The 13,081-nt window shown below is 41.8% G+C and overlaps 1 protein-coding gene across 1 annotated transcript in view; it reads left to right on the top strand.

The window, feature by feature from the left end:
* Nucleotides 1-1,511: 1,511 nt before the first annotated feature.
* The window catches only part of APPBP2 (amyloid beta precursor protein binding protein 2), a gene marked incomplete at its 5' end in the record, with an annotated part of 35,095 nt that continues 23,525 nt past the window's right edge, over nt 1,512-13,081 (top strand). Inside the window, one exon of the mRNA XM_084239096.1 lies at nt 1,512-1,649. Within this exon, the coding sequence (XP_084095222.1) occupies nt 1,512-1,649 (138 nt within the window). The remainder of the gene's footprint in view (nt 1,650-13,081) is intronic.

The following is a 13,081-nucleotide window of genomic DNA, read 5'->3' as shown; positions in this document are numbered from 1 at the left end:
AGGTATATATTCCCTGGGACACGACTCCACTTTGGCTTCCTTGCCCCTCCCAGGCCTGGTTCCCTGGCCTGGGAGTCCTACTTTATTTCTGTTCTTTTTCTCCTCAATAAACTTTTTCTTTCTCTAAACAAACCTGCCTCTTCTCACTTGCTTGCCTGAGCGTCTGCGGAGTTCCTGCTGGCTTTGTGAGACACCAACCCGTGGGGGGTCTAGTGGCTGGGACTCAGCGCTGCCCTGCAGCCTGGGATATGTTCCTGGCTGGGAGACTAGGCCTGACAATTCCGGTATCACCGTCACCAATTATGACCAATACTTTCCTTCATAAGTTCCTAGAGCAGAAAGATATTACGTGAAGTTCTTCAAATCACAGACTTGGAAAACTAAGTTACATAAATAGCAGATGTTCAAGCTGAGGAAAAAAAGGAATTGAAACAAACACTCTCGATTATTCAGCAGTCCTCTGAGGTGGGAATTCTGGAGAAAATCAGAACCTTCATTTCTATCTTACCATTAAGTCCTGTCACAGCCACCATTGAGCCCTTTTTCTGTCTCCACTATTTATAGCTGTGTAATCAGGTTGACCTACCTACAAATTCCTTTATACCAGGAGTCCGCTACCTGCTATAAAAGGGGGTGTTCCTCCCTACCTCCTTTAGAGGAGGTACATTTTACTTAGAAAAAGAATTGTGGTTAAAAAAAAAAAATCAAACATCGCAGATATTTGTACAAGGAAAACCAAGTTTCTGAAAACCTCTATTCTGATCCCTAGCTTCTGCACCAAAGGTTCTTCACTTGGTTTGGGGACGTGAGCCTAAGGCAGGGTTTCTCGAGTAACGTGAACTCCCGAATGCCTAATTTTCCGTGTCCTAATAATTGTGCATTTTGCGGGGAGAGGACCCAAACTTTTATCTGAGCCTCAAAAATGTCCTTAAGAAGAACTCCTGCTGCACGGACTGCAGGACGGCCCGCTCCGCCCGAGCCCCGCGGCACCGGAGGGCAAAAACGCTGTCACCACGCGTCCTTCGCAAGAAACCAACCAACTCTCCTCGCCACCCCCCACCGCGCCCCACAGTCCCGCCCGCCCGCCCGCCTCCTGCCCCTCGGAAAACACGGCCTGTGGGAGGGCGCACGCGCTTCCCAAGCTTTCGCCTGCCGCATTCCTTCCCTCCGGCGCGTCGGCGCGCGTTGACGTCATGACGCTGCACACGCAGGCCCGCCCCTGCGGAGATCGGCGCTGGGACGGAACCCGGGTACCTCCGAAACCCGGAATGTGAGGCCTTGTCCCGGCCGTCCCCGCGCTGCCTGCCCTGCTCCGCGCCCGGGCGGGCGTCCGCCGCCGCCCCGCAGCTCGCTCCCCGGGGGGAGCCCGGGCCGTGCCGCCCTTCAGCGCGCGCCCGCGTGGCTGCCGCCGCCCCTCCGAAGCCTCCGGGGCCGCAGAGGAGTTCGCTACGGAGGGAGGCGGGGGCCTTCGGGAGGAGGAGGCGGAGGAGGCGGAGGAGGAGGGAAGGAAGATGGCGGCCGTGGAGCTCGAGTGGATCCCAGAGACTCTCTATAACACCGCCATCTCCGCGGTCGTGGACAACTACATCCGCTCCCGCCGAGACATCCGCTCCCTGCCCGAGAACATCCAGTTCGATGTTTACTATAAGGTACGGGCCGTGAGGTGCTCCTGCGCTCCCGCGGCCGCCCCTGGGGCCGCACCCCCTTCCACGTCTGCGAGCCCCCGCGGTTAACCCGGCTCCCCCCCGGCAAGATCTCCTCAGACATCTGGCGCGGTCTCGGGGCTGCCAGTTTCCAGACACCCTGTCTCCGTATCTTCTGTGTCTTAAGCTGTTGGGCCTTGGTTGATATCTCTTCCCAGTGAGTCTTTTCCCACCCTGGGGGGTCCCCCCCCACATGCTGTCGCCCCCTTGGGCAGGCCTTCTGCCTGAACTTGCGCTGTTGCCCCCCGCCCCGCTCAGTCCTTCCCCTCTAGCCCGTGTCTTCGGGTATTTTCCGCCCCCCTTTTCCCAATTAAGTGTCAGAATCAGCAGGACTTTTTGCTCACTTCTCTCCCGTCTTACTTTCAACTCTTTGCCCTCCTTCTCCACGTTTTTTGTTTTTTCTTTCCTCCTTTTTCGTTTCTTGATGTCCCCTCTCTCTCCTTTGAGAGGCATGGAGGGATTATTGGAAGTAGTACTGTGCATTATCGCTTATTCTGTCCAGCTTTGGTTTTTATTTGTACTTGGGATTGAATTGGGGATTTTATTAATCTGAAAGTGGGGATTAAACTTGGAAAGGAAGGGGAAGGAAAAATATTTTAGAATTTAAGTTCTATTCGTGTATTTCACCGTTGCAATCTTGTAAAACATTCCTAAATCGCTCCTCCTCAAAAATCAGAACAAAAAGTCTCAAAGTCACCCTCCAAGGAGTTTCAAGGGTAAGTGTCTTTAGACGTGGACAGTTTTAGCAGTGTTTAGAGAGGGAGGAGAACTTTGTGGACTCAGGAGCCTCCCTTTTTCTCTCCCCCCCACATTTGACTGTGAACAGTGGATTTATTATTTGGTCTGCCTTGCCTTGAATCGGCGTGGATAACTCCTATTTTCCAGTAGCCATTCATGCAAAATTTGACTGTAGATAGAGGATGATATATTTTTTACATCTTAAATACTGCCTCTTCATTTGTAAGTTGACTGTAACACTGTAAGCTGATCTTTAACTGATGTGTATGTTCTTATATGTGTAGGGTGTTTTATGCAGTTGTTTCATTGGGAAGATTGCCCACTTTCTCCACCCCCAGAATATTTTTTCAGAAAGCAGCTGACTTGTTACATTTTACTAAATCCAGCTGCTTTTCGCCAATTCTAACAATTACAGTGTTTTCCTCTAAATATTTGGAGAGGATTTATTTTGATCATTCATATTATAAGGAGGGTGGGGAATTTAGAGAAAACCATCCTTCACTCCTAGTCCTTTTAATACGTCAGTTAGTTTTTATATATGCCTAAGAAAATTGTGTATATTTAAGATTTATTCCTCCCAAGAAAGGATGAGTAGATTTGTCTTTCTCAACATAGGAAGCTGGCAGCTGTGTGTGTTCTAACTTTGTCCATTTATTTAATCAGACATACTCTTTTTAGAGAAAATCACTGGCAATTTAAACTGTCAAAATACGTTTAGTGGTTGAATTCTGTCAGAAAACTTGGGTATTTTAGAGTAACTTTCAGTTCTAATTGAAGCTTTTCATTTGAAGATTATTAGTGAGTATGAATAGATGGTGCTTCTGCCACATATTGTTTCACAGTTAAAATTTTAATACTGCTTCTTTTTGGTACACCTTAACTCCCAATAGTTGTATATGTTGGGAGTATGGCAGTGAGCTAAGGTGAAGGAAGTGTTTAAGCTGTGCCTGGAACTGTGTTAAATGCTTTTACATGCATTAGCTTGTTTAATAGGTGAGAAAGTTAGGTAATTTAGTCAAGGTCTCGTATTTGTATTTAATTCCTGTGTCTATTGCTTCATAGAAAGATTTTTTGCTTCTTGAGGTGGTAGATTATTTTAATGAGAGACATTGTAGAGCTGATGTTTGATGAACTCTTAAAGAAGTAAAGAGGCAATCCCAGATTTCCTTAAACTGTATCAACTAAGTTTTTTTGGGGAAGATGCTTTTAAACACTTTTGTACACAAATAATACCCCTCCACTCCCTGTGACTTATGAAAATTTTAAAAGGTTTTCTATGTACAGTCTGCAATTTTCTCCAGTTCGGATCCAAGGAGAAACTCATGCGATCCCTGCTGCAGTAGTCCCATTTCTCATCAGTAGACATAGTCATAGGCAAAATTACAGGATTTGTAGAAAGGCCAAAGGCCCTATCCCTCTTCATTGGGTAGTCTAGTGTCACTAGACAGTAACGTTTTGTCAGTAAATTTAGGTAAAGGCACCTTCATAACACTTTAAAAAGGGGGATTATGGAATGAATGGAAGATGAACAAGTGGTCATGCTGACTGCTCCCTGAGCAGGGAACGGAGAAAGGCTGATGGTGACAAAGCTTTTATGTGAAGGAGAGTTTGGGGGAGGGGGGTGTTTGTTTTAAGAATAGAACACATTTGAATATGTTTGTTGGCTGCGTGGCAGAAACCAAAGAGAGTGAGAAGTTGAATATACAAGTGAACCTGGAAGTAAATTATGGAGCAGAGTTCCTGAGCAGGGAGCATTAATTAAGGAGTTTTGTCATCTTTCAATGTGCGTAAATTAAGGCGCTATGGAAAGAAGACTTTTCTAAGATCAGATGGAAAGAGTTAAGGGCATAAAGTATCAATGTAGTTAAGTTTGCAAAGAATGGTGTCATAAAGGAAGTAAGATCTGAGGGATAGGGATAGGAGTAGTGGCTTTTAGGTGGGAAGGATACAGAAGTTGGAAATGGCTGCTAAGGTATATGGGAAGTGAAGCTCACTAAAAATGTTTGAAAATTGACAGGTGGTAAAAGAGGTTCAATAAAAATCAGTGCCCTACAAAATGTCTGAGATTCCCACTGTTTTTTTAACCAAGGTTGCTCAGCCATTTATAGAAGGTGAATAGACAGAACTGTAAAATTATATGCCATGTTGAAAGCAAGTAGAATGAGGGACTGGGTTCTTTAAAGTGTGAAGTTTATTGTCTTTATTTTAAATGGTCTATTGTGTGTCTTGTTCCAGTTACAGAATTTGCCATAGAGTTTAGGTTTGCCTAGGTGAGGTGTTTTAGAAATGTGTTGTAGTCATTGTTTTCATAGTCTTATTAAACATAATGATCTTGGGTTTTGTTTTTTTTTGTTTTTTTTTTTCAATTGTCTTTTCCTGAAAACCATAAGAATCAATGCTTGGTTTCCTATTAGAGGTGTCTTAATTTTTCTTTTTCCGTGTATATTTCTGGTGTATAACGTGTATAACTATGTACGTCCTCAACTAACATTCTGATAAGCTTTTAAAGCTGATCGGTAACATTGAAAATAATATTTGCAATATATTTGACAGCCAAACAGTTAATACTCTTTTCATACAAAGAGCTTTTAGGATTGATAAATTGAAAATAAAAACTTTATCAGGGAGGAGGCATAAAAGAACATAGCCAGCCATACCATGTATCTGGATGGGAAGGTAATATGTTATATATGTATCAGTCTATCTTCATTTAAGCTATAGAATTTATCACAACTTGAACCCAAACCTTAGAAATTTATTGGGTGTAGGAAACTGATAAGTATGAGATTCATCTGGAGGAATTACTTACACTAGAATACATGAGCAAGGAAAGTTTAGAAGGAAGACTGTGAAGAGCTGTGCATTCTAAGATAGTCTAGCATATATAGTCATGTATCAACACAGTATGAGAAATGTGTTGTTGACTGATTTCTTCATTGTGTGAACTTCAGAAAATGTACTTGTACAAAGCTAGATGGTATCACTTACTACAGAGGCTATATATAGGAACTACAATTATATATGTGGTCCATTGTTGACCAAAAACTCCTTATGAGGTGTGTGACAGTATTATAAAGCTACATACATATTTTATTAATTTTTTATTTATACAAACACTGGGGAACAGGCCAGAGGCACGGGAGGGTGAGAGGATTCACCAGAGACAGAGCGGGGAACAGAACAGGCAGAAGGATCGAAATACACTGCTGAGGGGAGCAGTGGGCGAGACAGGAGAGGTTTGCCACGCCATGTGGGTTGCTCCCTGGCTGGAATCGAACCCACACTGTAGAGGCTGCGGACAGCTTCACAGCGCTACATTCAACTCGCTGCACCACCGGAGAGGTCCCTACATACATATTTTAAACCCATGGGCACAGTGACAACAGAGAGAGAAATGGGTTTATAGAATATAATAGAAAATCTAGATAGAAACCAAGGCTTATTTAATAATTTACTATATGATAAAGTTAATGAGACAATGCTATTTCAAATCAGTGGGGGAAATAATAAAAAAAAGTCTTGGGAAATTGACATTTTGGGGGAAAGTTGCGCCACTACTTTATATCGTATTCTCAGATGAATTCTAGGTGAATTAAAGATTTAAATATAGCAAGTGAAATTATAAAAAATTTAGAATAAATTGTTGGATCATTATCTTACAGTGAGAAGTGACTGAAATTTCTTCTTAGGAAAAATTATTTTTAAGGTAATTTACAAATTAAAATAAGTGATATAAAATGTGAAGATCTCACTTTGCCAACTGTAATGCCATCTTGGCATGTAGAAGGCTTTTCTAAGCATGAAACTAAAACTCGGGGGGGAAATGATACCTTTGAGTATATAAAAAATAAGGAAAAACTATAAACACATTTTTAAAAAGACTGTAATTGCATTTGACAGATAAAGCATGAATATCCTAATACAGAAAGATTGAATACTAATCATTATGTAAAGAGTTTGATCCCTGGCCTGGGCGTTAACTCACGTGGCACAGCAAACCTCTTCTGTCTCGCCCACTGCTCCCCTCAGCAGTGTATTTCAGTCAGTCCACCTCTTCTGCTCCCCACTCTGTCTCTGGTGAATCCTTTCACCCTCCGTACCTCTGGCCTAGACCCCAATTCTTGTATGCATAAATAAATAAAATAAATCTTTAAAAAGAAAAAGAGGGGCCTCCCTGGTGGCACAAGGGGCTAAGTCTCAGTACAATGAAGCTATCGCCAGCCATTGCAACACAAGTTTGATCCCTAGCTGACCAGGGACCTAACCCACATGGTCCAGCAGGCCTCTCCTGTCTTACCCGCTGCTCCCCTCAGCAGTGTATTTCAGTCAAATCCGCCTGTTCTGCTCTCCGCTCTGTCTCTGGTGAATCCTCTCACCCCCACTCCTCTTGCCTGTACCCCAGTTCTTGTATGCGTAAATAAATAAATCTAAAAAAAAAAAAAAAAAACCACTGCCTTACTTTCAGAGATCTGAACAGCCAGTTCATGAAAGAGGGAAATATGAACAGCCAATAAATATCAAAAGATGCTCAACTGAAATTCATATTAAAATGCAATATCAAGGGCCTCCCCGGTGGCGCAGCGGTTGAGCGCTGGGTTGCGAAGCTGCCCGCAGCCTCTGCAGCGCCGGTTCGATCCCCGGCTGCTCCCCGGCCACCGGAGGAGGGTCCCACATGGCGCGCAGACCTCTCCTGCCGCCCACTGCTCCCCTCAGCAGTGTACTTCGGTCCTTCTGCCTGCTCTGCTCCCCGCTCTGGCTCTGGTGAATTCTCTCACCCTCCCGCGCTTCTGACTGTACCCAGTGCATGTATAACCAACCAACCAAACAAATAAATAAATAAAGCATGCCTCTATTAAAAAAAAATAAATAAATAAAAATAAAATGCAATATCAAGCCAAGGCAATCATGAAGAAGAAAGAAAATCCAGAGGACTAACACCACCACATGTCAAGCTGAATAATTAAGATGATGAGATATTGACCCATAAATAGGTAAATAGACAAATGGAATAAAACAGTCCAGAAAAGACTAACACATATATTTATGGGACACACCTGATTTCTGATAAAAGTTACCCAGTGGTAGTATAAGGGGGAAAGGAAGGTCAAGTAAATGGTGTTGGTGAGCTAGGTATCCTTATGGGGAGAAAAAGTATCATGACCTTACTTGATGCCATACACAGCATTCGTTTTTTAATGATTGATGATCTAAATGTGAAATAAAACACCTTAAGAAAAAGGCATTTTTGGGCCTCCCCGGTGGCACAGCGGTTGAGTGCTGGGTTGCGAAGCTGCCTGTGGCCTCAGCGGTGCCGGTTCGATCCCCGGCTGCTCCCCGGCTGCTCCCCGGCCGCTCCCCAGCCACTGGAGGAGGGTCCCGCATGGCACGCAGACCTCTCCTGCCACCCGCTGCTCCCCTCAGCAGTATACTTTGGTCCTTCTGCCTGCTCTGCTCCCTGCTCTGGCTCTGGTGAATTCTCTCACCCTCCCACGCTTCTTACTGTACCCAGTGCTTGTATAAACAAACAAACAACAAATAAATAAATAATACATGCCTCTTTAAAAAAAAAAAAGAAAAAAGCATTTTCACTATGTCAGGAAATATTTATTAAAACATAGAAGATGGGCTGAATACATAGATAATTTGATAAATTGAATATATTTATCATCCAGAATATGAAGATCAAGAATAAGATACAGTCAAGAGAATGAAAAGCCAAGCCACAGAGTGAAAAAACTACTTAGAGTACATATATTTGACAAAGACCCTGTCCTACATCTAAAGAACTAGAAATTAAAACACAAGAAAATGAGGAAAGAACTTAACACTTTTTTTTTTAAGCCTATTCAGAGGACCAGTTAAAGGACCAGTGATTCCACTTCTGTTGAGAGATACATACTTAAGAATGCTGACAGCAACACTATTAATAATAACCAAGAATTGAAAACTGTCCAAATACCGATCAATAAGATAATTAATAAATTATGGGATACTCATACAGTGAATATTATACAATGAAAATGAATGACCTGCAATTGTTTGAAATAATATAGATGAATCTCACAGACATGAATGAAAGTAGCCATTCACAGGCGTATACGCCAGAAGCTCCACATTTTCTTCTTTACAGCACTTGGTTCATGGACCCGCCTAGGCCAAAAGAAATACCTAACAGTTCTGTTTATTAAGTACTTATTTCTAAACAGTTTAATAATATTTATTTCCTAACAACTTATGAGCCATTTAAAAATTAATGCATAAAAATTGAAAGAAAAAACACTCTGTTTACTTCATTCTAACCACAGTTACTTACTAATGCATTATATGTGTTTGTGGGGCATTGTACAACTTAAATGTTGTAGGGCCTTCCTGGTGGCGCAGGCGGTTGAGCGACGCACTGTGAAGCTGTCCACAGCCTCTTCAGTGTGGGTTCGATACCGGCCGGCGAGAATCCCACATGGGGCAGCAGCCCTCTCTTGCCTCACCCACTGCTCCCCTCAGCAGTGTATTTTGTCAGTCTGCCTGTTCTGTTCCCCTCTCTGTCTCTGGTGAATCCTCTCACCCTCCCACACAACTGGCCTATACGCCGGTTCTTGTATAAATAAATAAATCTTTAAAAAAAAAAACAACTTAAATATTGTAGTCATATTGGATACTACAGCCATCATTTTATGATCTATATTGACTTTTGCACATTGGTTTTTATCACAGTTACCACTGGAAATGCAGCTTCACAAAGATAAGACAGCAATGAAAGGATGATGGCAGTCTAGTAGTTAGCATGGTATAAAACAGATGTTCAATATTATTTCCCTCAAGTTTAAAAATAATACTGTAGTTTGGAAACGGTATATAGTGCATGATTTTATTTATATAAAGTTAAAAACAGGCAAAATGAATAATCAAAAATGTTCAAATGCGGGAGAGGTTATCTTGGAGGATAATGACTATAAGAGCAGGAAGGGAGGTTTATAGGACCTGGTACTTTGTTTCATTATCTGGATTATATGTATGTGTTCACTTTGTGAAAATTTATGAAGTTTTATATTTTAAATGAGTTGTGCGTTTGCATATGTTATACATCAATCAAAAATAACATGTTCTCACTTGTCAGATTGTCATGGTTTACCAATTCAATTCACTCACTCATGCCTTTTAACCCACACTACCATTTAAAGATTTTTTTCTTTTTCTTTTTTTTTTTTTAAAGATTTATTTATTTATTTGTACAAGCACTGGGTACTGTCAGAAGCGCGGGAGGGTGAGAGAATTCACCAGAGCCAGAGCCGGGAGCAGAGCAGGCAGAAGGACCGAAGTACACTGCTGAGGGGAGCAGCGGGCGGCAGGAGAGGTCTGCGCGCCATGTGGGACCCTCCTCTGGTGGCCAGGGAGCGGCCGGGGAGTAGCCGGGGATCGAACCAGCGCCGCAGAGGCCGCGGGCAGCTTCGCAACCCAGCGCTCAACCACTGCGCCACCGGGGAGGCCCCTAAAGATTTTTTTCTTACAAGAATACTTGTTCAATGTGCAGAAAATTCAATTTCAGGATGTTTAACATAACATTGTTTATGACGGCAAAAATTGGAGGCAGTTATATGCCAATCAGTCAGGAATGGATTATCATACTTTTTTTTTTTTAGAGGCATGTTTTTATTTATTTATTTATTTGTTTGTTTGTTTGTTTATACATGCACTGGGTACAGTCAGAAGCGCTGGAGGGTGAGAGAACTCACCAGAGTCAGAGCAGGGAGCAGAACAGGCAGAAGGACCGAAGTACACCGCTGAGGGGAGCAGCGGGCGGCAGGAGAGGTCTGCGCGCCATGTGGGACCCTCCTCCGGTGGATGGGGAGCAGCCGGGGATCGAACCGGCACTGCCGAGGCTGCAGGCAGCTTCGCAACCCAGCACTTAACCGCTGCGCCACTGGGGAGGTCCCTAAATGCTTAGATTTTTAACACCATGTGTTATTTTGATATATAAGAAGTAAAATTGAATTTTTAGGGAGATACCTAATACACTGAGTTTTACTAAGGGAAATACCATAAAATATTTGTCAGTATGAATGAGAAATAAGTCCAAGTAGTCATTCAAAAAAAAAAAAAGAAAAATAATTCAACTACTTACTTAAATACTAGTTAGGCAAATCAAGATATGAGGAAAGCTCACGTTCTCAATTAGGGATGAGAAAGAGAAAATAATCATAAATATGATGGAAAGCGGGGGTGGGAGGAGGCATTTTGAACGGTAGAATAGTTATCTTAAGATGTAGAATAACTTGTATACTTCTATGCTAATTTCATTCCAAAAGCCTGACTGAAATTACGTTTCTAGCAAAATACAAATGTCCAAAAGAAATGTTACACTGAGAAAGAAATTGAGAGATTATATTTCTGCCTTCTTCCATGTGCTTCCTTCCTCAATAAACGAAACTCCCACCAACTTCAGACACTCTTGGATGTATTCAAAGACAAGAAGAGTTTATACTATTGATATTTAACTTATTCCAGACTAACCAGATTCTTTACAATAGAAACAAAGAGGCCAAATTAACACTGATAACCTCATCCTAAAATAACAGCAGAAGGAAAGTGTCTAGAAAACTCATTTGTGGAGACCAAAATCTAAGTAAAATAATACAAAGGTATATCAGCAAGTTAGTAAATACAATTTACCATTTTATTAGGCTACAGGAAAGCTGTCAATAAAAATCTGACATCTTCTATTAAACTTTTTAAAAAAGATTTATTTTATTTATGCATACAAAAGCTGGGGTACAGGCCAGAGGTGTGGGGGTGGTGGCGGTGAGAGGATTCACCAGAGACAGAGTGGGGAGCAGAACAGGCGGACTGACTGAAATATACTGCTGATGGGAGTAGCTGGTGAGACAGAAGAGGTCTGCTGTGACATATGAATTATCTCCCTGGCAGGGGATTGCTTGATAGCCTTGTGTCTTTAATCCCTGTGCCATCAGGGAGGCCATTCTTCTATTAAACCTTGTTTTAAGATTTATTTTATTTATGCACATAAGAGCTGGGGTGTAGGCCAGAAGTGTAGGTGTGGTGGTGAGAGGATTCAGCAAAGTCAGGGTGGGGAGCAGAACAGGTGAGTCTACTGAGATACACTGCTGAGGGGAGCAGTGGGTAAGACAGGAGAGATCTGCTGTGCTATGTGGGTTATCTCCCTGACCTGGGGTGGATCTCCTGTTGCAGTGGTTGCAGACTCCTTCATAGTGCTGAGAATAAACCCCTTGCACCACCAAGGAGGCCTTGTTAAACTTTTAATAAAGATGCACAGCTACTTCTGTAATAGAAACATATGACCTAATTCAGAGGTAGTATACACATTTAAACAAAAATATTGATGAAAAACACTTAACGCATTCTGGTTAAATCAGGACTATAATGTTATTGTCAGAGTCATTAAGTTTTTTTTAAGTAAAGATTTTCACACTTCTGGAATGTATACTGCATATTCAACATTCCTGAAGTGCTAATTAGTGCAGTTAAAGAAAAAGTCAGCAAAATCAACCAAAAAACTATAGCAATAAGGTAATTCAGAAGGGGGGGTGATAATACATTTATAATTAAAAATTCAGTAATTTTTTCAAATGCAATACCTTTAGAAATGCTATTTTCCTCAAAATAATAGAAAATTTGGAGTAAATCCAAACGAGGTGCTTAGAAATCCAAAATTATTCAATAAATTTAGACTAAGACATATAGTGAGTCCTCACTTAAAGTTACTGCTACCTTCTTGGAGACTGTGGTTTTAATAAAACCACATAAAATGAAAGAATATCCTCCTCTTTGACATTTTATTAAACTGAAGCCTGGATTGTTTTTTCTCATCAATGCGATAATGAAACAACATTGTACAAAATGAAAATGGATTTGCTGTATTTTGTCCTGAGATTGCAATATTCGTTAATCACAATCACAGAAACATTTTGGAATCAAGTTTTAAAACTTAAACACTGGGCCTCCCTGTTGGCACAGGGGGTTGACATGCAACCTGTAAAGCTGTCCACAGCCTCTGCAGCACAAATTCAATCCCCAGCCAGCCAGGGACCAACCCACATGGCGCAGCAGACCTCTCCAGACTCGCCCGCTGCTCCCCTCAGCAGTGTACTTTAGTCAGTCTGCCTGTTCCGTTCCCCACTCTGTCTCTGGTTGATCCTCTCACCCTCGCACCTCTGGCCCGTACCCCAGCTCTTATATGCATAAATAAATAAATCTTTTAAAAAAATAAAACTTAAACATTAATGAAAAAATTAATTTACGTAAGGGAAGATTGAGTTTATGGAACATACTCAAAATTCCTATAAATCAACAAAAAGAATGGAAAAGAAATGTGCCACTATTCTGACAAGTTTGGACAGCAAAATTGTTTTTTTATAAGTTATTTCTGATTTTTCTAAAATACATATGAATCTTCTGACATCAGAGGAAACATGTTTTAAAGTTGGTTATTTAGAATACAGAATGTGTTTTCCTACCACTATCCCGCCCTCTCTCTACTGCCCCGCAGATACACTCCTAATTGTCACCACAGATTGGCAGTGAGGTTTCAAGAAAAGAAGCTGAGATACTTACTACCCAAATGTAGAAATTGTTGCTATATATTGAGTTATATATGACTCTATTAC

The sequence above is a fragment of the Talpa europaea genome, assembly GCF_964194135.1.
Source record: "Talpa europaea genome assembly, chromosome: 7".
In the NCBI taxonomy this organism is placed as follows: Eukaryota; Metazoa; Chordata; class Mammalia; order Eulipotyphla; family Talpidae; genus Talpa; species Talpa europaea.
The sequence above is the reverse complement of the archived record's forward strand: the minus strand, read 5'-3'. Positions and strand labels throughout refer to the sequence as shown.